This window comes from Equus quagga, chromosome 1 (assembly GCF_021613505.1).
Source record: "Equus quagga isolate Etosha38 chromosome 1, UCLA_HA_Equagga_1.0, whole genome shotgun sequence".
In the NCBI taxonomy this organism is placed as follows: domain Eukaryota; kingdom Metazoa; phylum Chordata; class Mammalia; order Perissodactyla; family Equidae; genus Equus; species Equus quagga.
In genome coordinates this window covers 74,150,201-74,175,731 of record NC_060267.1, presented here as the reverse complement: position 1 = coordinate 74,175,731, position 25,531 = coordinate 74,150,201, and the positions used below count along the sequence as shown (strand labels likewise).

General features: G+C 38.8%; 1 protein-coding gene and 1 pseudogene across 2 annotated transcripts in view; one reads left to right on the top strand and one right to left on the bottom strand.

Annotated features, from left to right (window-relative positions):
- The window catches only part of ECPAS (Ecm29 proteasome adaptor and scaffold), an 87,325-nt gene extending 81,258 nt beyond the window's left edge, over nt 1-6,067 (top strand). For both annotated transcript variants that reach the window (XM_046647955.1, XM_046647964.1), the window contains 4 exons: nt 240-345; nt 1,058-1,146; nt 4,069-4,140; nt 5,781-6,067. In XM_046647955.1, the coding sequence (XP_046503911.1) occupies nt 240-345; nt 1,058-1,146; nt 4,069-4,140; nt 5,781-5,920 (407 nt within the window). In that variant the 3' untranslated portion in view covers nt 5,921-6,067. The remainder of the gene's footprint in view (nt 1-239; nt 346-1,057; nt 1,147-4,068; nt 4,141-5,780) is intronic.
- Nucleotides 6,068-18,113: 12,046 nt separating this feature from the next.
- Nucleotides 18,114-19,310, bottom strand: LOC124246920 (tricarboxylate transport protein, mitochondrial-like; annotated as a pseudogene).
- Nucleotides 19,311-25,531: the final 6,221 nt, after the last annotated feature.

The following is a 25,531-nucleotide window of genomic DNA, read 5'->3' as shown; positions in this document are numbered from 1 at the left end:
CAGGGAAATTGGTTTGAGAATTGGGTGCAATGTCACACTGAAGTTTTTTTGAAATTTCATGGCTTTAATTAAAGGCATTTGTTGTTTTATTTTTTCCTCTCTCCCTCCCACCCTCTCTTTCACTGTCCCCCTATCCTCTCTGTTCCTGTCTTTCTCTGTCCTTCTGTCCATCACTGCCTCTATCTTTTGCTCCTTCACACTCTCTTTCCCACTCTGCCCCATTCTCTCTTTTTTTCCAGGTTGTTATCGTCAAGAGCTGTGCAAATTGATGTGTGAACGGCTAAAACTCAGCACGTGGAAAGTGCAGCTAGGAGTCCTACAGTCAATGAATGCCTTTTTTCAGGGGTAATTTGCTTCATGTTCAGTCATTTATTTTGCTCCCCTCCCCTTAGCATTTTATATATAATCAATGGAATTCTTTTAAATTTTAAAACTAAAAGCTAAAGTGATACATGCTGGGTCCACCGGGTGGCGCAGTGGTTAAGTTCGCACGTTCTGCTTCGGCAGCCCGGGGTTCGCCAGTTTGGATCCTGGGTGCAGACATGGCACTGCTTGGCAAGCCATGCTATGGTAGGTGTCCCACATATAAAGTGGAGGAAGATGGTTATGGATGTTAGCTCACGGCCAGTCTTCCTTAGCAAAAAGAGGAGGATTGGAAGCAGTTAGCTCAGGGCTAATCTTCCTATAAATAAATAAATAAAGTGGTACATGCTGATAGAAATTGTTTGTGCCAGAAAGGTTTTGGAATGTTTCTTTCTTTTCTATTTCTTTTTCTTTTTTGCTGAGGAAGATTTGCCCTGAGCTAACATCTGTTGGCAATCTTGCTCATTTTTCTTGAGGAATACTGTTGATAACATCTGTGCCTGTCTTCCTCTGTTTTGTATGTGGGTCGCCACCACATCATGGCTGCCAATGAGTGGTGTAGGTCTGCGCCTGGGAACTGAACCTGGGCTGCTGAAATGGAGTGTGGCAAACTTAACCATTAGGCCATGGGGTCAGCCCCCTTAGAATGTTTCTTAATAACCAGCGTTTGTATCTTGCTTTCTGATTTGTACAGATTAATGCTTTTGGAAGAGGAACATGCGGATGCTGAGGCTTTGGCTGAAATTCTCCTTGAAACTTGTAAATCAATCACATATTCTTTAGGTGAGTGGGGTAAACTGACGTTGATCAGGAGTCCTAATTTGAAAGCTCAAGGAGCAGAGCCTCACGTATTCCCTATCTTGTGCTGGAACTAAATGTATGGAACAACTACTGAACCATCCTGTTTAATATACTCAGTGTGTACCCCAAACGGGAATATGTTAATCCAGACTGTGTAATTTAGGATTTGAACACCTAGATGAGAAACATCTTTGTGATAAGTAATTTTTTAAGCTTTTCTTTGGAAATAATTTCAAACTTACAAAAACTTGCAGTAATGTTACTGTACATATAATACCTGTACAGTAGTCCCCCCTTGTTTGTGGGGGTTATGCTCCAAGACCCCCAGTGGGTCCCTGAAACCGTGGCTAATACTGAACACTATATATGCCATGTTTTTTCCTATACATACATACCTATGATAAAGTTTAATTCATAAATTAGGCACAGTAAGAGATTAACAACAATAACTAATAATAAAATAGAAGAATTATAACAACATATGGTAATAAAAGTTACCGTAGATCTCAGCGACCTCAGCACACGATTTTTTTTCTTATTAAGTCTAGAACTTTCACCTTTTGTCTTAAAGGAAGCTTTTTATGGCTTCTCTTTGGCGTGTTCGAATTGTCAACCTCATTACTCTTGCACTTTGGGGCCATTATGAAGTAAAATAAGGGTTACTTAACCACAAGCACTGCAGTGCGGTGATGGTCCATCTGATAACCCACACGGCTACCAAGCGACTAACAGGAGGCAGCATATGCAGCTCGGATCGCTGGACAAAGGGATGATTCACGTCCCTGGCGAGACAGAGCAGGATGGTGAGAGATTTCATCACTCCACTCAGAACCGTGTGAAATTTAAAACTTGTGTATCGTTTATTTCTGGAATTTTCCAGTAAAAAAAATATTTCCAGACCATGGTTGACCTTGGGTCACTGAAACCACGGAAACCGAAACCACAGATAAGGGGACACTCCTGTGTCTCCTTTGCCCAAAGTCACCTGTTAACATTTCGCTCCATTTACTTTATCATTTGCACCTATATGTACATATTTTTTCCTGACCATTTGAAAGCATGTTGCCTATATCATGCCCCTTTACTCCTAAATTCTTCAGTGTGCATTCTTTTGCATAACCACAGTACAGTTACCAACTTTAGGTAGAAAACTGATCAATATTTTTTAATCAAATTTTTAGCATTCATATTCTAGGTTTTCAGTGGACTCAGTAATGTTCTTTAATGGAGGGAAGGAAAAAAAATTCTATAAAGAATCCAGTCCAGGATCATTTATTGAATTTAGTTGTCATATCTTTTTAGTCTTTAATCTGGAACGCTTCCTCAGCCTTTCTTTGTCTTATATGACATTGACAATTTTGAAGAAAATCCCCCTCACCCCCCGTTTTTTTTTTTTAACTAGAATGTTTCTCATTTGGTGTTTGTCTGATGTTTCCTCATGATAAGATCCAGGTTATCCATTCCCACTTGGGATACTCCGTAAGTGACGTTATGTCCTCTCACATCAAGAGGCAGACAGTGTCCATCTGCCCTCACTGGCGATGTTAATATTGATTACCTGATCAAGGTACTCCTCACTTTGCTCTACTGTATAATTACTATTTTTTCTTTTTTGTGTATGAGGAAGATTGGCCCTGAGCTAACATCTGTGCCAATCTTCCTCTGCTTTATGTGGGATGCTGCCACAGCGTGGCTTGACCAGCAGTGCTACGTCCATGCCCAGGATCCGAACCTGTGAACCCTGGGCCACTGAAGCAGAGCACGTGAACTTAGCCACTACACCACTGGGCTGTCCCCTATAGTTACTAATTTTTACCCCTTATTTCTAATAAGCAGCCTGTGGGAACACACTTTAAGACCATTCAAATAACCTACTCTTCTTCAAAACTGTGTCTGATTAGCAGCCTGGGAGAAGACACTTTAAGACCATGCAGATATACAGCTTTTCTTCAGAATGTCTTCTTTAGACTTGGCGTGCGTTCATGGTTTGTCCCTGGACCAGTTCTCACTGAGATGGTTTTCCACCTCTAGTGCTTCCTCCACCGTAACCATTTGACAGCTGGCATCCTCTCGTGAGCAAGATCCCTCCATCTCCCTCTCTTTTTATTTATCTCTTATCGATATTGATTCATGGATTCCCTTTTCCCCAATTGGTTTATAATTATTTTGCTTAATTAATTTGTTGTTCAAAGTGTCCTAGATTTGGCCTGCGGAAGTCCCCTTAGTCTGACTCCTGTGTCCTGTTGACAGGTCACATCATTCTTTTGAGTACTTCTGCACTTAGCATAACAGGATGTTATAAGCTCATCTTGCACCTTCCTTGCCTTGGGTTTGGTTGTGTGGTAATTTTTCCAGTAAACAGCTTCACTGTGAACTAGATGCTGTGTCTAGAGTAGATACCAGTGGAGCATATTTTAGTTGCAGTTCTTGGAGGTAGCATGTTTTCGGATGACGAACTGGCAGCTAAGAGACTAGTCTTCGTAGGGTCCCAGCCAGGTGTCCTTGAGTTGGCCTTAACCCTGGGTTGTGTCATCATCTTTGGGAAAATGAGGAGGTCATGCATAGGTCATTCTTAGGTATCATGTGAAGATGACTGTGTGTTTGAGGTAGTGTCTTTTGAGTTCCCACTTCTAAAATGGGTCCTTTAAATATTGCCATTTGTTGTGGTGATTGGTGTATTTGGTTGACCGTTTTTTTTTTTTTGTTTAAAGAATATGGACATGTAGTACATTTCAAGTATTTGTTGATAATAAGTAAAGGGAAGCTTACTGAAGAACAGGTGTATCTTTTCCTGAATTTATAACTTCTGAACATCTTTCTTTCAGTACCACTAACTTAATCTGGGCGGTTCTGTTTGTAAGGCATATAAAACAAATAATGTGAACTATATGATTTTCTTCTTAGAAAATAAGACCTACTCATCCGTGAGAACAGAAGCTTTATCTGTGATAGAATTACTGCTTAAAAAACTTGAAGGTGAGTTCTTGATAGTTCTGACAGGAGGACCAGAAAGCCAGGATACTTTATGGCATAATTTTTAGGAATTCTTTTATTTTCTATTTTTGTTTCTAATAAGCATACACTCTTAAATAGTCATGCGTTGCTTAACGACAGGGATGCATTCTGAAAAACGCGTCCGGTGATTTCAACGTTGTGAGAACATCATAGCGTACTCACACAAACCTAGATGGTGTAGCTACCACACACGTAGGCTGTATGGTAGTAATCTTATGGGACCACCGTCATTTATGGAGTCTATTGTTGACTGAAACGTTATCTGGTGCATGACTGCACAAGTTAATATATATGTACATGCAAGTGGACTATACAAAGCTAAAGCCTTTAAATTTTATTAAATGTTTAAATTGGTACTCTTATTTTATACACTTTTGATATATTAGGGTATCTCAAAATAATAAAGTTTTTGTTTCCCTCATGAATCCTGATTTAATCTTGGTTAATTGCAGCATATGGTTGACAGTGGCATAGTAGAGCTCACCGTATATGTGTAATAAACAGAATGACATGCTGGAAGGTGGAGTTGGGAAAACATGTTAACAATTGTCTACCTGAGTCATCAAATTTGATAGTAATTTTCTTAATCCTTTTTTTTTCTTGTTTACCTTTTTTAAAACCTTCTTTCTGGGAAGCAGATTTCTTCTAATGATCTGTTATATCAATGATAAAAGAAAACTGCTAGCATTTTTTCCAGTGGTGTATCTGTTACTAGATTTCCAAAGAAGGCCTCTTTTTAAATTTTCTTCTTACTCTTCTTTTTAATTATTTTAACTCCATGGATTAAGAATGGGGAAGATGGAACAGTTTTCTCTAGAGCCTTGTGTATTTTATTTCTACTTCTCTGTCTACCTTTGCTTAACAATTAAAGCACCTCTCTTAGGGCTCCATAAAATAGGCCTTTTAGGCTGAGTAACACTACACATCTCATAATCCCTTTTTTCCTTGTTAAAATAAAATAGCTAGGCACTTAGTGTATCACTGAATTCTTACGGGTTGCCAGATATGTATAAATGTATAAATAGATGAGGAAAATGAGGTTAAATAGTGAAATAACTTGCTTGAAACCACATCACTAGAAAGTGTCAGAACCTCATAAACAAGATTTAAGATCTGATATACTTTGAATTTATGAAATTTTCAGTATGCATATCGTTCTCTGATGCTTCCCTTAAAGAAAGGAGTAATAAAGTGTCATCTGTTGAAAATGACTTTGCAGTTATGAAATATACAAGATTTTTTTACTGAGCATATCTCATAAAGAGGCTTTTCTGTTGTCGAAATGGCTTTTTTGTTACTGTGTGCCTTGACTTGAAACTTCCTACATCCCCCTTTACTTCAGCACCCCTAGATTCTCTTTGTCCCACCAGTATTGGGGGCAGGAGACAAAACTCCCTCATATGCTCTCAGGTTGTCAGTAATTAGGCTCTGAGACAACTATTGAGCCTATGATAATTATATACTGAACTATTATCAAAGGGTTGCTTTGCATTTATTTTGGGGATAGCATACATGGAGGGAAAATGGAAAGAACAGTTACCGTCTTTTTGCTTGCTTGTTCTATATGGATTCTTTTTTCTTCTTCATTCTTTTTCATTCAGAATCTAAACAGTGGGAAAGTTTGACATCTGAATGCAGAGTGCTCCTGATTGAGTCTTTAGCAACTATGGAGACAGACAGCAGACCTGAGCTGCAGGAGAAAGCGTCATTACTGAAGAAAACACTTGAAAATCTGGAATAAATTAGAAGGGGAAGAAACAAACAAGTGCCATGTTCATTGGGGGTTGAAATGGTGGTATTCTTTGAAAAACCAAGTGGGGAAAAGTAAAGATTAATCTGTAGCATGCATCATTCCTTGGCTGAAATAAAAAAAAAAAAATGCCTTAAATTTTGTTCCTTATTGGCATTATTTTACTTGATGTTTTTAAAGAATGTGGGCTGAATGAGCTTAATGGAATGTTGGATGTTTGAGAGGTGGTTATAGGTGAAACTGACGGAAATAGTCATTAAAAGAGTTAAAGCTGTTATTAAAGAAATAGACAAAAGTTGCAGAGCAAACTGCATAAAGATCTTAGAACTGCATCCAAATTAAATACAGTTATTTCAGGAAGGGACTTGATAAATCACTTCGTTTAACCCCCTGGCTTTCCACCCGAAGAAGTAGGCTGTGAGATGACATAACTTCCTTTTTGAGGCCTGTGCCAAGGCCGGAACCTAGGTGTCTGAATGACCTGCCTGGTATACTTGGTTTTACAACCTGCTGCTGATCGATGCTAACCCTGGCCTGCCCGGGAAACTCCCAAGACGAGGCGCATACAACAGCCCTTGAACCAGAACTGAACTGACCCGTAGTCTAAGCACCACTGGGTTCTTGAAATTGAGAAGCTAAATATTGTCATGTCGTTTGTTTGGATGATTAGTTTTGTTTAGATGACTGAGTTTTAGAAAATGATTGTTTAGCATCTTTACAGGTTGAGAGGGAGAATGCGGTCTCCGTGTGCTAATTCCTCCTTTGACAGGCAGACGAAGGTAGATTGGGACAAAATTGCTCATTCTGTATCTATTTGTGGTTGCATATTTTGCAAAACCCAAACCAACAACAAAATTGCAACTGCTTTGGTTTAGATCATTTACAATCTCAAAACTATGAAGACAACTTAGAATTTTCCACCCACTTTTATGCCAACAGTATGAGTATAGGATAGAAAGGAAAGCATTTTAATTAGCCATTGGGGAATAACATGATACCACTGAAAGTAACTAATTGCAGCTAGGGTTTCTTCCTTTCCTCATACTGCTCATGCCCCTGCCTAAGGGTAAAGAGAAAAACAAGTTAACCGTAAGTGTTGATGGTAAACTGAGAGCTCTCTAACTTACCTTCCAAGCATGACACTGGTTTACACTCAATACTGACTCCTTACTGACGTTAACACCGAGTGGAAACTCCACGTGTATTATTTTTGGTGGTCTCTATTGACCAATGTATTTCAAATTTTCTTGACTGTGACTCATAGTAAAAATAAGTTTCTAAATTGTGACCCAGAACAGAGAGAGAGAGTGTGTGTGTGTGTGTGTGTGTGTGTGTCTCAGAGAGAGAGAATGAACATTAAATCTTTAATTGAAATCTGTTTTGTGAAATAACAACATACTCTTACTATGTGTGATATACTTTAATCCCCACCCCCTGCACCATTTTAAATGTTCTTCAGACCCACTGAATTAATTTCCTGACTCATAATGGATTGCTGTTCATAGTTTGAAAAGCACTGCCACAGGTAGTAAACTGGGCTGCGTATGCTATGTTCTGGGGTTGCTTCTGGTTGGAAAAGGGGTTTACAAACGAAAATGTAAGTGTTTATTCCAAAACATCTTCTTAGCTGATAATAACATAATTGTGAGTTTTAGGAGCATCATGAATTTTAAGGAACCTATCCTGGTCTTCCACTTGAGAATGGCTTTTGCTTGGGGAAAGATCAACTCTGGATGTTTTTCAGAAAGCTCATGGCCTCAGAGGACTTGGTGTTTTCGGTTCGATATTTCCCCCTCCACTGAGTGTCTTCTAACTTTCCTTTACTGGGCCAGGGGTACTCTTCCCAGGCAAGAATGCGTGTCGGTCAGGTGTTTTCAGAAAGTAAGAGTCATGGACAGGAATTGTGCTCTTGGCCCATATCAAGTGTTAAAACCTCATCAAATTTTATGCTTTTTAAACTTGTTGTTATTTAATATTAGGAATTTCCCATGGTGCTGAGAGTGGTGCTAAGATACTTGAACCTTAGTGCTATTGACTTAATTTATTTTAGCTTTCTAAGCGCATTTCTAATATAAACATGTAATGCCTTCATCTTGACCAGCCAAGTCGTTTGCACAACCAGCGATGCTAACTCATGGTCTCCCAGTGCAGTTTGTGTTTGGTGTGTACATAGTTATTTAAAAGGGTTAGTAACAGAGTTTGTAATTGTGGAATGTTGATACTGGTGAACAAATGGCAAAAAAACCTGTGCATGTTTATATCTTCGGCCTTCATTTTCCAAAGCTATCTGGAACAGATTTTTTATTATTTTTTCCCTACGAATATTCAGTGTTACTTGTCGTACAAGCAACTGATTAGAGTCTAATTACCAAATTCCTTATTCCTGGAATTAGTGCACTAGATCGTCACAAATTTATTGATACGTGACAAGGAGGTACCCAAGGTTTGGCAATTGAATGTCAAAACAATGAAAGTAGAATAAAATTGGTGATAAAGACCAGCACTTTCTTTAATTAATGTTTATGTCCAGTTTGCCATTGCCGGTGTGTCTGCCTATAATTCAGTTTACCTGCATAATAAAACTGACTGCCACCGAGTCCCCATTGCTTTCTCTTTCTATCTTTTCCTTCTGTCTTAACAAGAAAAAGAAAAAAAGATGTGACCTTGTTGATGTGTGCTCTAGTGCAGCAACTGCACTGTGTGAACACTGCCTGCCCTTTGGAGGGCGTTCCTACCTGCTGCTACCACGATACGGTCGTGCTGCTTGTTAAGGATAGGGCCCCATTTTGACATTGGCGCTCATTGTAATGTACAAACTTGTTAAATGGATGTATATGTAACAGATTTTTGTATTTTATATGCAAAGTCTCAACAGAATCCTCTGCAATATGTACTCAGCTAGCTAAGCATGTGATAGTCTTATTTGAAAGGAAAATCCTACTCATGCCCAGGAAGATATTAAGCGGTAAATAAAAGCTGCATGACCAGTTCTTTTGAAGTAGTGCATTAATTTTTACTGGTTCTCTAGGAAAATAGTTCGTCTGTCAAGGCATTGACTAGTTATACTTTAAAAACCAAAAAAGGCCCTACTGGCTGCCATATCCTGAGCCATCTCCAAGAAGCAGAAATTGTTGGCTGTAGTGTCTGGGAGTTCCAGGCAAAGCAGAAACGAAGGCAAGTCACCTGAACAACTGCTGTCAGATACTTGGAGAGAAGTAATCATTGAAAGACTTGACCTGTAAAAGTAATCCCAGGTGAACACATAGAAACAACAGGCATTTCTGCTTTTGACCAAGATTGATATACATGCATATGGACATAAATTGTCAGAGGTACAGGCACATCCTATACTGGAAACTGCCAAACAAATTTAGGTTGTGGAAGGTAGGCTTGAAGGGGAGAGTTCCTTTTTCTCTAGGAGCAGCCGACAAGCCTAAGCTGTTCCCTCTGCTGTGCTTTTCTTCCTTTTTCCTTTCAAGCAGGTTGCCAATTGATTGTTTGGAATAACAATTGGTTTTTGAGAAGTGGTAAATCATAATGCCACAAAAATTGGAAATAGCCTTTCCCACGATGCTTATTGAAAGTTTTATGTTTTTCTTTACCTTAAGAAATGACATTTCTTTTACATTTAAAGACTATTGATTGTCTTTAAAAAATATAAAGGACAGTGAGAAAGCAGCTAATAGCTAAAGGACACCTAGTTTTTGTTTGGGTATTCCTGAAGAGAGTATTTTAAAACTAGTTTTGGGTATTAGCACTTAAATGTCTAATTCTATTATGCCACTTTTGATTCCAGAACAATCTTCAAATACAAAATTCTTAACATCAATTGAAGCAAATGTTTTTTGAATACTTATTTCAACACTATAAAGATTTCCACTGTTTCTGGTCTCCAAGATTTTCAGTGCGATAAGTATGATCATTCAAATTGTTTCCCTGGATGTGTCATTTTTCTCTGGCTGCTTCCATGATTTTCCTTTTTTAGATTTAGCCACTTTGACTATGATGTTCCCAGGTGTGCTTTTCTTTATATTTATCCTGTTTGAGGTGTGCTTAGATTTCTGAATTTCTGTGCTTCACCAAATTTGGGATATTTTTGGCCATTATTTCCTCAAAAATTTTGTTTCTGTGCCATTCTCTCCTTCCTCTCTTTCTGGGACTCCAATTACACCTATGTTAGATCATTGATACTATTCTATATGATGGATAGTTATCTATATGATAAATTCTCTGAGGCATTTTAAAAAATCTTCTGTCTTTAAGTTCACTCTTTATCTGCCATGTCCATTCTGATATTAAAGCCCATTCAGTGAATTTTTATTTCATATAGTAGTTTTCAGTTCTCTCATTTCCATTTTGTTCTTTTTTTATATTTCTTCTTTTTCTGCTATTTCCAGTCTTTCATCAAGAACTTTTAACTTTATAAAGCACAGTTATAATAACTGCTTTTAAGTTCTGGTCTGATAGCTACACATCTGGATCATCTATGGGTTTAGTCTCTGTTGATCGCCTTTTTTCCCTCCACCTTTTGCTGGTTCTTCATATATTCAGTATTTTTGGATTTTATCCTGGACTTTCTGAATGTTGTGGAGACCCTGGGTTCTATTAAATCTATTTATCCAAAGAATTGCTTTTCTTTTAGCAGGCAATTTAACATGGATAGACTCAAACTGCGAACTGTCTCACCTTTGTTGGGTGGCAGTTCCTATCTCAGTTCAATTCCTTTGTTTCCTGAGCTGAGCTGTTTGCAGCATGCCTTGCACGTGTGTGGTCAGACACTTAGGCAGTTTACACATAGAATGTGGAGTGAGCCTCTCCACTTTTTTCTTTCCAAAATTTGCCCTTCATTTTCTATCCTGGACTCTGACTCTGCTGGCCAGAAATATAGTGGTTTTCATTGAGAGCTTCAGCTGTTCTGTGCCACGTTTTGGCTATGCTTCACCCTTAGACCAAAGCCATAAATCCAGAGAACTTACCCGGTGTTGCCCCCTTCTGTGTTTTGACTCTTCCAAAGTCTGACTTTGTTGACTCTAGAGCCTGATGAGAATTGTTTTTTTGTATTTTGTCCAGAGTTTATAGTTGTTATATGCAGAAGAGTCAGTCTTTTGCGAAGTTTATAAATATGTAAGACTAAATATACCCTTACCGTATCATCCAGTGATGGCAATCCTTGGTATTTACCCACATGAATGGAAAACTTATGTCCCCATGAAAACCTGCACATGGATGTTTATAGCAGCTTTATTCATAATTTCCAAGACTTGGAAGCAACCAAGACATTCTTCAGTAGGTGAATGGATAAATAAACTGGAACATTCAGACAATGGAATATTATTCAGCACTGAAAAGAAAACGAGCTATCAAGCCATGAAAAGATCTGGAGGAATCTTAAATGCATATTTCTAAGTTAAAGAAACCGATCTGAAAGGCTACAAACTGTATGATTCCAACTAGATGACATTCTGGCAAAGGCGAAACTATGGAGACAGTAAAAAGAGCAGTGGTTGCCAGAGAGCGGGGAGGGAAGGACAAATAGGCAGAACATAGCGAATGTTTAGGGCAATGAAAGTACTCTGTGTGGTACTACACTGGTGGATATGTGTCATCGTGCATTTGTCAAAACCCATACAACACCAAAGTGAACCCTCATGTAAACTGGACTCTGGGTGATAGTGATGTGTTAGTGCATGTTCATCGATTATAGATGTACCACTCTGGTGCAGGATGTTGATAGTGGGGAGGCTGTGCAAGTTTGGGGGCAGGTGGTGTACGGCAAATCTCTATTTTCTGCACAATTTTTCTGTGGACCTAGCACTGCTGTAAAGAATAAAGTCTATTAAAAAATAAATTATTTTTAAAGACAAATCTGTAAAGATTTTATAGGTTTATTTTGGATTATGAAGGTAATAAAAGCATTTTGCACAAATAACAAAACATTTTAAAGAAGAAAGTAAAGATCACCTATATTCAACTATCCAAAGATAGTATCTGTTAATAGTTTGATGGATACCATTCTAGGAATAATAATGACATAACTTAATAAAATAATGAAATGTTATTAATTTTTAAGATGAAAGTGATATACAGTTTTGTGACCTTTTGTACTTAGTATATTATGAAATGTTTATGTTAAATATTGAACTCAACTTTTTTATTATTTCAGAATGCATATAGAGCTGTGCCAGTGCTCTGAATGGATACCTAGATGTTGCTTATTTCATTTTATAAACAAGGCTGTAACACACATCCTTGAACACTCAACTTTGAACATTTGTTCAGTTCTTTCATTTGAATAATTTTTAGAGATGGAATTGTTAGGGTGGAACTTAAGAGTATTGCGTATTCAAGTGTTTTGTTATTAAGTGAAATGTAGCATAAAGAGGTGAGGAATTAATGTCTTTAGCCATTTAATAATCACAGGCATTATTCATTTTATCTAAATGTACTGGTACACAGGTGGATTTGTGATACTATCTTAAATTGACTAATATAGGTTTAGGTCATCATTGGCTAAAAAGCTGCAAAACCACTGATTACAAATATCAACCATTTTTATCACTGGAACCCAATCACTTGTCTCTCTTTTTTGTGAGTTCTGTGCTCCGTTAAATGGAAGAACTGCTCTTGATATGCTTTCAAGTCTTTGATTTTGATTCCAAATGTTATTATGATGCTTATGATTTACATAATCAAAAAATAATGGTATGTGATCATTGTGAAACTCCAGTCATCAAATGGTAACCACTGCTTTGTGTATATACATATGCAATATTTTAAAAATTAATGTAAAATTGAATATAAATCAGGTTTTTCTATTTTCGTCCATCTCCTTAACAGTTTCAGAAATAAAGTAGGTAAGATATCAAATAATGGAGCACTAATGCCTTATGAAAGTATTCATATTCCTAACATTTTCCCATTTCCCCCACCTCCCAGCTCCTGGTAACCATCGTTCTACTCTCTGTTTCTATGAATTTGGCTTTTTTAGTTTCCACATATAAGTGGTACCATTCAGTATTTGTCTTTCTCTGTCTGGCTTATTTAACTTAGCATAATACCCTCAAGCTCCACCCCTGTTGTCACAAATGGCAGAATTTCCTTCTTTCTCATGGCTGAATAGTATTCCATTGTATGTATACTCCATATCTTCTTTATCCATTCATCTGTTAATGGACACAGGTTGTTTTCATATCTTGGCTATTGAGAATAATGCTGCAATGAACATGAGACGGGATATCTCTTTGAGTTGGTGATTTCACTTTCTTTGGATATGTACCCAGAAGCAAGATTGCTGGATTATATGGTAGTTATACTTTTAATTCCTCAAGGAATCTCCATACAATTTTCCACAGTGGCTGTACCAGCTTACACTCCCACCAAAAGTGCACAAGGGTTCCCTTTCTGAGTGGGATGTTTTATGGTTGATGAAATGTTCTAAAATTGATTGTGCTGATGGTTGCACAACTCTGTGAATACACTAAAAAAAACTGATTTGTACATTTTAAATGGGTAAATTGTATGATATAGGAATTATATCTTAATAATGCTGTTTAAAAAAAAGACAATCCATGGGAACTAGTTGGGGCATTTTTGAATATTTGTAAGTTATAGATAACAAAAATGTGTCGATTATTTTCTACTTGTTAAAATATGTTCAGAAATTTTGTTTCCTAACAAAAGAAAGCACGGGATACCATTGGGCACCCACTGAAGTGGCTAAAATTAAAAAGTGACACAGATGTAGAGTAACAGGAATTCTTATATATCGTTAATGTGATTGCAAAATGATACAGCTTCTTTGAGAAACAGTTTGGCATATCATAAGAAGTTAGGCATATGCTTGCAGTGTGACCCAGAAAGTTTGCTCCAGGCATTGACCCAAGACAAATAAAACCTATGTTTGCACAAAGACATGAATATTCATAGCAGAATTATTCATAATAGCTGAAAACTGAAAACAATCTAAGTATCTATCAACTAGTGAATAAACAGGTATGATAGATCTATACAGTGGAATACTACTCGACAATAAAAAGAAATGGCCAATATAAGCATAAAACATTTTGCTAAGTGACAAGACTGCATATTATATAATTCTACTTATACGAAATTCTAGAAAAGGCAAAACTATCATGACAAATTGGATCAGTAGTTTCAGGGTCAGCGGAGATAACTGACTATAGAAATGGGCACAAGGGAACTTCTTGGGGTATTGGGAATATTTTATATCTTGATTATGGTCATAACCCAAATTACATCTTTACCTTATTTAAAACAGCTCTCCATTGTCCACAGAATTAAGTTTTACCTATTTCATATGGCATAAAAATTGTTTATGATGTTATTACTGCCTACTCTTGACAATTTATAAGTTTATGCTTCCACCTCACTCTTCTGTCAATCAAATCAACTTTTAGATGCAAGAATGTGCTAAACTAGAAGTTCCGTGTTTAGAAAATAAGGCTTCTTGAGACTTCCTTGTTCACCATTAATTGCAATGTGTCCTTAGAATCTTTTTTGAGTTATCTGGGGAGAGGCCTCCACGGTCCTTCTACACACTTGAGCTCACATAATTCCATCATGAAATGTACAAAATCTGAGAGCTTTTAGGTGTTCTTTTAATATGTAACTCCCAATGTTAGACTGTAAATTCCTTGATAAAATAACTTTCTCTTTGAATCCCTGGAGAATATTTATTCACGGAATATATCCTGTCTTTTAATTAGTTTCCCCAGGACTTTTAATTCTGAAGATCAGCTCATCAGTTCTGACACCAGTTTGAACCAACTCCTGTCTAAAGGAAAAAAACCTCTCTGATCCAAAAATCCTTGCCAAGCTCATACTACACAGTCTCCCACAGACATTACCCTTAAATAGTCTGAATTCCTGACCCAGATACACATGGGCTATAAGAAAATGACTGTTTTAAGGCACTAAGTTTTGGTTACTTTGTTATGCAGCAATAGGAAGCTGAAACTCCTGGTAGTAGATACATTTTCCTACCATGTTGGAAAATCACTTAGCACTATATACTAAAGGTGACTTAAGCATGTTCTATCACTTATCGTTTTCACTCCTAAGCATATATGAAAGAGAAATGTGCACACATGTACCAAGACATGAACATGCAGGTTTTTAACATTAGTTGAAACAGCCAAAAAGTGGAGACAATTCAAATGTCTAACAATAGAAGGAAGAGTGGATAAAGTGTGCTATAATCATAAAATAGATTCATACAACAACAAAAATGGACAAACTGAAGCTGTACACATCAACATGGATCTTGCAAGTGTACTATGAAGGGAATGAAGCCAAACATACCGAAATGCATACTGTACGACAGCATAAATCAGGTAACGTTCTATGTGCACTTGAGAAGAGTGTGTGTGTGTGTGTGTGTTGTTGGGTGGGGTGTTCTATAGATGGTGCTAAGTCTAATTGGTTTATAGAGTTGTTCTAACTTTCTATGTCCTTGTTGATATGCTGTCTAGTGGTTCTACCAATTATTGAGAGTTCAGTATTAAAGTCGTCAACTATTATTGCTGAATTGTCTGTTTCTCCCTCTAGTTGTTTCTGTTTCAAGTATTTTGGGGCTCTGTTTCTTAGGTGCACATATATATTTACAATTTATAATTTATAATTATGTCTTCTTGATGGATGGACCCTTCTATGATTATTAAATATGGGCCATACTTTTCTGTTTCTTTGCATGTCTCATTTTTTTGTTGAATACTGGATATTCAAAATAACATTATGTGGCAACTCTGGAAATCAGATTCCCCTCCCATTCCAGAGTTTGCTGTTGTTGCTATTTTCTTTTTTAGTGACTTCCTGAACGAATTCTGTAAAGTCTCAATTATTTATTGTATGTGACCACTGAAGTCTCTGCCCAGTTAGCTGAGTGGTCAGCTAATGACTGGACAGATATTTCCTTAAATGCTTTGCACCCAGTTCTCCGTTCTGGTAGCTTACTTCTGTTCCTCCATTATCCAAGATTGTTGTGTTTATATGACCTTAATTGAATTTTTGGGAGTAATAGAGGGAGCAGAGAATAGCTAAGACCAGCCAACAACCTAATATTAATATGAGATATTGCTATTTTTATAAATCCTTAGCCTTCCCTGCCACTAGGTATTTCTCATTGGCTAATTTCTCTGGATTCCTTTTAGTTCTCAAGATTTCTGGGCTCTCTCCTCCTCTCTTCCTGATATTCTCTCCACTCTCCGTTCTCCCAATGTTCCAACCCCTTCTGGAGAAGCCAGGATTGAATTTTAAAATTCTGGAACTTCATCATTAAATAGAATAAGCTAGTTATCTTTATAATAATCTTTTTTTTATTGGAACGATCTCAGGACCTGCTTTCACAATAAAGCAGACTGCTTGAGGTGTATTTCTAAATATGAGAGCCACATAACCAAGAGATGAGATAATTATACTACTCTTCTGAAAGGGGAAGTGGCTGAGGTCAGTTTCGTTATCAAACAGCATTTTTTCCTTTAAGCTATTTTGTTTGGTTTTGTGAGAAATCATTCTGAAGGCCTCCATTTCTACCATTGTTTATGAAAACATCTCTTCCTTCACTTTTGAAGGTTTCGTTTTAATATAGCAGTTTTTCATTTTACCAGAAAAGAATTATTTTTGTGTTGATCAAAATAACATGTTTAAAGATGGACTCTAGATTTGGCATCAGGATTCATTTAGTTTATTGGTTATGGCACTGCTGTTATTAAAATTTTATTGGTCCTTTCATGTCAATTCTGCACGGTTCTTGTTAGAGTTGTTCTAAGATAGCTCAAAGTTTTAATATAACTGATAACGGAATCCTTTTCTGGTCACTGTATCTTCCAACTGGCTTCAAGAAAATTATTGACTTTTAAAATTTATCTTTTATTAGGCTACTTTACTAGACTGTTTCTGGGGAACAGTTTTAATTGATTTGTTTTTAGATATAAAATCATATCGTTTGCAAGAGATAATTTTATCTCCTTTTCTCCAATATCAATGCCTATTATTTCTAGTTAATATTTTATTGTGAATTTCCTAGCAAAATTCTTGTTGCCTTGTGACAGGTGAGATTATTGTGAGCACTGACCTTTAGGAAAATAAAATTTCAAGATTAATATTATTAAAACTGTTAAGTCATGAACTCTGTGATGTTTCCTGTGTTTCATAATCAAACAAGCCTATTGTGTACAGTGGGTTTAACTATTTCAAGCTCATCATGAATGGGCCACTCTTGCCCATTATCCCCAAAATGTCATCCTACAACTTATTTAGTTCTATTGCTATTTTTTTTCCTTCTTCTCCCAAAGCCCCCCAGTACATAGTTGTATATTCTAGTCGTAGGTCCTCCTGGGTCTGCTATATGGGACGCTGCCTCAGCACGGTCTGATGAGAAGTGCTAACTCCGCGCCTAGGACCCAAACCCACCAAACCCTGAGTTGCAGAAGCAGAGAGCCCAAACTGAACCACTCGGCCACGGTGGCGGAGCGGTCCGTATTGTTAATTCTTATATTATTCAATCTAATTGTTACTTCTCTTCTTTACCTAAGAAAGAAAAAGTCTGCTTATTCGTGTGGTATGACCAAATTCTCCTGATGGTCCTCCAGCTGAAGCGTCCATTTACCCTTGGTGATCCAGAGAAAGTGAACTGCCAAAAGGACCCAGCAAAGACATGGGAACCGCATACCTTGCAAAGAGAACGTGGTAATAGATGTATCTGCTCTCCATGCACAACTTTTTATTTCATTTTTCCGGCGGGATCTGGTTTATTCCGCCTTGGGAGGGTGGTCCTCAGAGTGCCGGGTACCACCCTTGCCCGGTCGGAGAGAGGGTCCATTAAGGCCGGTGGTGGGAGAAATGGGGTGGGGGTGAGGGTACGCAGCAACTGCAAGGCAGCGAGGCCAGGCCGCTCTGGTAGGCCTGGCGGGTGCCCCTGCTGCCTAGGGTGGAAGGCACGGGGCTGGGACCCGTCCTGGCTACAGGGCTGTGAACCCAGTCCACACAGGCACCGCGGGCAGCGGGGCACAGGGTCACAGGGCACGGAACATGAAATACAGACACATGGCTCATGACTAAGCACAGGGACAGCGGGAACAGATTCACAGGCCAGAGGGACACCCAGCCTTAGCCGGACACATGGACACAACGGTGGTGTCATTCAGACCATAGGGGACACACGGCACTATGGGACACGTGGCCTCAATGGCCACAGGGGACAGACCAGGCCACGCAGTGCGGGGGTCGGGGAAAGGGAGGACTGCTCAGGAATGGCGGCGAGAGGGGCTTCGGCGCCCGACTGGAGGCGCCTGGGGGCAGCCCCGACGCAGAAACCTCGGGGGCTCAGTCCGTCCTCCACTTTGTTGAGCAGCTTCACCACCTCATCGTGGATGATGAACACGATGGCCACGTCCACGGAGACCTGGCCCAGGGAGGGGCAGTGCCCTAGTAGGACGCCTTGAACTCCTCATTCCTCTGGACCTGCGAGCAGCCGTCCAAACGCCCCAGCGTCTGTGCGCCTCCAGGTCCTGCATCCGGGTCTCCATCACGGCCACAGGCGTGTTCCCGAAGCTGCGCTCGCGGTAGCTCCGAATCCCGCGTGAACAGCAGTTTCAAGGGCTTGATGGGGTTGGGCGCGCGGTACCGGCTGCGCGCGAGGAAGCGCATGGCCTGCCTGCATCTCTGCTTCAGCACGGTGGCCATGAGTCTCTGATACGTCTCCTTCAGCCCTTGTTCCCGCAGTCCCCTTGACCCCGTGAAGAATCCTCTGTCCTTTGGGTTAAGGGAGGTCTGGTCGTGGATGAACTTCGCCTTGGTGGTGTCCATGGGGCGCTCGACCACCAGGCCCTCTGCCACGCCGGCGCCCGTGCCGCACGGCAGCCCGCGCGTGCTGTCCAGCCATCCTTGGGCGTCCGGCTCGTGGTTGCTGAGGAACATCCCGAACCCGACGGCCGCCCTGAGGCTGGAGCCTTAGGCCTCGGTACAGGTCTGGATGCCAGGGCTGCGGACCGTCTGCGGCACGCAATCCTGATGCTTGGTTCCGCGGAGGGTGCGAGCGCTCGTCCCTCTGCGGCTGCGTGTTCACGTCCTCGGTGGCGAAAGTGATGCAAATTGCGATGCTGCCTGCGGGGACCGCGACCCGGGTCTTGAGACCCCCGGCCGCCCCCCCGGACTTTGCCCCGCGTCTGTGCCGCGGGGAGGCTGGCCGGGTCCCCATGCGTCGCCGTATTGTCCTGGCGAGGCGCGGAGCGGCGACATGCCGGGCGAGTCCCTCCAGAGTGAACTTTTTAAAGAACGTATCGTTTATGATCTGTTTGAGGGTAGTTTGGAGAGATTTTGCCCTTTTAACACTAAATACTTCAGTGTTTAAGAACAAGGACATCCTCTTACGTCACCACAGTGCAATTATGAAGATCAGGAAATTTAACTCTGATACAATGCTATTATTTAATCCACAGCCCATATTCAGATTTTGTCTACTGTCCTAATAATGTCCTTTAGAGAGAATTTTTTCCTGGTCCACTATTCAGTGCTGGGTCATGCGTTGCATTTAGTTTTCTTGTCTCTAATCTCCTGGAACATTTCCTTAGCCTTTTTGTTTGTATCCTGACCTTGACATTTTTGAAAAGTATAGACCGGTTATTTTGCAGAATATCCTTCAGCTTGATTTTGTCTGGTTTTTCCTCTTGGTTAGATTCAGGTTATGTATGTTCGACAGGAATACTAAAGAAGTGGTATTATGTCCTCAGTGCGTCATATCAGAAGGCACCTGGAGTCAATTTGTCCCGTCGTTGGTGATGTTAAGGTGGTTATCCTCCAGGTCTCCCAGATGTAGAGCTATTACTATGTTTTTAAAAAAATTAATATGTAGTTTGTGGTGAGATACTTTGACACCATGTAAATAGCCTGTTTCTCATCCAACTTTTACCTATTACAACTATGATACTTACATTTACCTACTATAATATTTTACCTATGATAATCTGTTACCATAGCAACTTTAACCTTGTTTGATGATTTTCTAACCCAATCATATTTATTTTTTGGCATCCTACTGTAAGAAAGAGCTTTCCTTCTTCCCTCCCTCCCTTCCTTCCTTCTTTCCTTCCTTTCTTCCTTTCAAAAGAACTCATGCATTCTTGTTTTATTCTATGGGTTATAGTTCATTTTTACCATTATTTATTTTGATGCTCAAAATAATCTGTCCCAGATTTGGCTAATGGGAACCTCATCCACTGTGCTTCTATGGCCTTTTGAAATATCCTAATCATTTTCTGCATGCTTCCTTACATTCTAGTGCGGTGAGGTGCTCCAAGCTAATCTTGTTCTTTTCCTGCTCCAGACTTTTTAATAGCCATTTCTCCAAGGAACTATGTTTCCTTTTAGTTGAGAATTGTATTTAGAAACCAAGATCTGGGCGGGAAGTGTGTCCATTGCTACTGAGGGTTCATTGCCCTCGCAGTATGTGTATATTGAATAAAATTTCTGATCACTTGTTGGGACAAGTGGCTTAAAGAGTAAACTTTTTTTTTGACTTCTGGAACATTTGATTTTTGATTTTTTTTATTGAGGTCATAATAATTTATAACATTGTAAAATTTCTGTTGTACATTGTTATTTGTCTGTCACCATATATATGTGCCCCTTTACCCCTTATGCCCATCCCCTAACCCCTTCCCCTCTGGTAACCACTAGTCTGATCTGTTTGTCCGTGTCTTTGTTTATCTTCCACATATGAGTGAAATCATACAATGTTTGTCGTTGTCTGTCTGGCTTATCCCGCTTAACATAATACCCTAAAGTTCCATTCATGTTGTTGCAAATGGGACGATTTTGTCTTTTTGAATGGCTGAGTAGTATTCCATTGTATATGTGTATATATATATATATATATATATATATACACACACACACCCCACATCTTCTTTATCCATTCATCAGTTGATGGGCACTTGTGTTGCTTCCACATCTTGGCTATTGTGAATAATGCTGCAGTGAACATAGGGGTGCATAAATCTCTTTGAATTGTTGATTTCAAGTTCTTTGGATAGTTACTGACTAGTGGAATAGCTGGGTCATATGGTATTTCAATTTTTAATATTTTGAGAAATCTCCATACTGTTTTCCATAGTGGCTGCACCAGTTTGCATCCCCACCAGCAGTGTATGAGGGTTCCCTTTTCTCCACATCTCTCTAACACTTATTTTTTTTTGTCTTGGTGATTATAGCCATTCTAACGGGTATAAGGTAACAACTCAGTGTAGTTTTGATTTACATTTTCCTGATGATTGGTGATGTTAAAGATCTTTTCATGTGCCTGTTGGCCGTCTGTATATCTTATTTGGAAAAATGTCTGTTCATATCCTCTGCCCTTTTTTTTTTGGTGAGGAAGATGGTCCCTGAGCTAAATCTGTTACCAGTCTTTCTCTTTTTGCTTGAGGAAGATGGTCCCTGAGCTAACATCTGTGCCAGTCTTCCTCTATTTTGTATATAGGATTCCACCACAGCATGGCTTAATGAGGGGTGCATAGGTCGGTGCCCGGGATCCAAACCTGTGAACCTCAGGCTGCTGAAGCAGAACATGTGAATTTAAGCACTACGCCACTGGGCCAGCCCGCCTCTGCTCATTTTTTGATTGTGTTGTGTTTTTTTTCGTTGTTGATGAGTTGTTTGAATTCTTTATATATTTTGGAGATTAACCCCGTTTCAGATATATGATTTGCAAATATTTTCTCCCAGTTGGTAGGTTGTCTTTTTGTTTTCTCCCTTGTTTCCTTTGCCTTGCAGAAGCTCTTTTTTTTTTTCTTCTTCTTCTTCTACCCAAAGCCCCCAAGCATGGAGTTGTATATATTCTAGTTGTAGGTCCTTCTGGTTGTGCTGTGTTGGATGCTGCCTCAGCGTGGCTTAATGAGTGGTGCTAGGTCTGCACCCAGGATCTGAACCAATGAAACCCTGGGCTGCTGATGCAGAGCACGCGAACTTAAGCACTTGGCCATGGGGCTGGCCCTGCAGAGGCTCTTTAGTCTGCTAAAGTCCCATTTGTTTATTTTTTCTTTTGTTTCCCTTGCCTGAGTAGACATGGTATTTGAAAAGATCCTTCTAAGACCAATGTCTAAGAGTATACTGCCTATATTTTCTTCTAAGAGTTTTATGGTTTCACGTCTCACCTTCAAGTCTTTAATCTGTTTTGAGTTCATTTTTGTGTACAGTGAAAGATAATGGTCTACTTTCATTCTTTTGCATGTGGCTGTCCAGTTTTCCCAACATCATTTATTGAAGAGACTTTCCTTTCTCCAGTGTATGTTCTTGGCTCCTTTGTCAAAGATTAGCTGTCCATAGATGTGTAGTTTTATTTCTGGGCTTTCAGTTCTGTTCCATTGATCTGTGTGTCTGTTTTGGTGCCACTACCATGCTGTTTTGATTACTATGGCTTTGTAGTATATTTTGAAGTCAGGGATTGTGATGCCTCCATCTTTGTTCTTTTTCCTCAAGATTGCTTTAGCTATTCAGGGTGTTTTGTTGCCCCATATGAATTTTAGGATTCTTTGTTCTGTTTCCATGAAGAATATCATTGGGATTCTGATTGAGATTGCATCGAATCTGTATGTTGCTTTAGGTAATATGGACATTTGAACTATGTTTATTCTTCCAACCTGTGTGCATGGAATATCTTTCCTTTTCTTTATGTCATCATCAGTTTCTTTCAATAACGTCTTATAGTTTTCATTGTATAGGTCTTTCACCTCCTTCGTTAAATTTATTCCTAGATATTTTATTCTTTTTGTTGTGGCTGTAAATGGGATTGTATTCTTGAGTTCTCTTTCTGTGAGTTTGTTATTAGAGTATAGAAATGCAACTGATTTTTGTAAGTTGATTTTGTACCCTGCAACTTTGCTGTAGTTGTTGATTATTTCTAATAGTTTTCTGATGGATTCTTTAGGGTTTTCTATATATAAAATCATGTCATCAGAAAACAGCAAGAGTTTCACTTCTTCCTTGCCAATTTAGATTCCTTTTATTCCTTTCTCTTGCCAAATTGCTCTGGCCAAAACCTCCAGCACTATGTTGAATAAGAGTGGTGCGAGTGGGCACCCTTGTCTTATTCCTGTTCTCAGAGGGATGGCGCTCAGTTTTTCCCTAATGAGTGTGATGTTGGCTGGGGGTTTGTTGTATAGGGCCTTTATTATGTTGAGGTACTTTCCTTCTATCCCCATTTTATTGAGAGTTTTTTTTTTTATCATAAATGGATATTGGATTTTGTCAAATGCTTTAAAGAGTAAACTTTTTCCCCTTAATCTTTGAAAACTAGGGAGTAGTAGTTTCATAAATGAAAAAATACGTATCCTAGAATTCTAGGGATACCTTTTCTCTATATACTGTTAAGTGTTCTACCTGTAATCATTCAAGAAAAAAAATCTTGATATAGCTAGGATGGATAGGGAGGAAGAGAAGACTTTGTTTTTATGTAATTCATTGAAGTTATTTGGGGCAACTGTGGTTCACTCTCCGTCTCAATTTTTTTTTTTTTTAACATAAGTGTTCTTTTTTTCTTTTAAAGATTTTATTTTTCTCCTTTTTCTCCCCAAAGCCCCCTGGTACATAGTTGTATATTTCGTTGTGGGTCCTTCTAGTTGTGGCATTTGGGACGCTGCCTCAGCATGGTCTGATGAGCAGTGAGCAGTGCCATGTCCGCGCCCAGGATTTGAACCAACGAAACACTGGGCCGCCTGCAGCGGAGCGCGCGAACTTAACCACTCGGCCACGGGGCCAGCCCCCTCCGTCTCAATTTTTAAAAGTTTAATATAATTGGATCTTTGGGACATTATCCCTGAAGGATCTGAAGTTTCAAACCTCTGTGTGTATTGTAGCTGCTAAACTTTAAATTGTTTAGGGATGACAGCTATTCCCCCAAACAACAGATGATTTAAATTTACATAACATTTCATTGACTATCCTTTGGCATTTTTAGTTATGGGGGTAACAGTCAATACTTTGGAAAGAAATGAATTGCAATGTGGATTTTTGTGTAATACATTTAACATTTTTAACATGGATGCATTTATTCTTTCCTGCACATAGCTAACTTTATGAAGTACGTCATGAAACAGTATTTTATTTGGAGTTGGTGACAAGGGAGTTCAGGTGAGAGGACCAATTTTTCTTGGCTACTTTTTTTATGGGATAGAAAATATCAAGTCCCAGGCAACTGGGCTGATTTTTCATTCTAAAAAAATTGTGTTTTCTTTGGTAGTTTTAAGAGTAGGTCAAGAGATATTGTTTCCTTAAAGTAATCTGCTACAATGATATCATAAAATTTTTGTAGAGAATTTGTTAAATATAAAATCTGGCAGAGAAATCCCTGAGAAATAATCCATTAAGTAACAAATGAATAGGAACTAACTACTGTGATATAGAAAAATGCAGCTCTTAGGAAGAAAAGCAAAAACTGTATGCTCAGGTACCACAGAGGGAAGTAATACTGACAAGTGTTCCCTGGAATACTAAGAGAGTATTCAGCGTTACTGATAACGTTTGGACCTACAATGCGAGCTGCTTTGGGAGTGATGACTAACAGTAAAAAATGAAAGGACTCGCTAATAGGCCAGATGCGAGATAGAGTAGGGAAGTCAAAGATAATAAGGTAATATAATGAAAACTATTGAAAACTATTACGCCCATGTTATAGAGGCATGATATGAGATATTGCCTATGACGTAATTATTTTCACCATCACCATCTGTGCTAGCTTTTTAAATATGGAGAACTGGGAGACAAATGATAACATTGACTGAAATTGAGAAAAACTGGGAAAGAACACCAATGATGAGAAAGTGAAGACTGAAATATTGGGAGATAAACCATATAATTGAGGAATTTGCCTGTGAAATAAAGAGCAAATATAGGATCGCAGTTTGCATATGTAGTGAGACAATGAAGGGAATTTTTAAGAACAAGTATATTTGAAAATAGAAAGGAAAGAACTAGTGGGGAAAGGAAAAATGTTGAAGGTGATAAAGAGCAATGTCAGTGCAGAAGCAAGGTAAGTTTTGTAATTTTTTGGTTAATAATGTGAAATGTAAAAAAATAAAACCTTAAGTGTCTTGTTTATAATTAGATGATCTATAATCTTCTTTTCAAAGAGATTTTTAAGATAATTTTAAAAGGGAGTTTAATTTCTGCGTTTCCTGGATCTTCATGGGTTTTCGTGTATAATAAGAGTATTGCCTGGGTATAGTTTTTAGAACTATTTACATACTGGCAGAGGTATGAGTCTCAGTAATGAATGAAACTGAACAATGGATACATCAGTGTTTAAATGGGGTGGGTTCTTTTGTGTGAGTTGTAAACTGACTCTTAAATCTAATCAGAATGGATAGCTACAGTGCTTCACAGAATGTCATCATTTTTGAAACAAGTATATGGACCGCCATGCTGTTAGCTGCATAGCACAGAGTTCATTTAGACCCAGAACTTCATAAGTGTTCGTTTAAAATTTATTTATTTGTTTGGTTCCACATTCCTCTTCTTCTTCCAATGAAAATCATTACTGGTTTTATTGAGTTTTATGGACAAATGTGCTTTCTTTTCCTCACTTATCTGGCT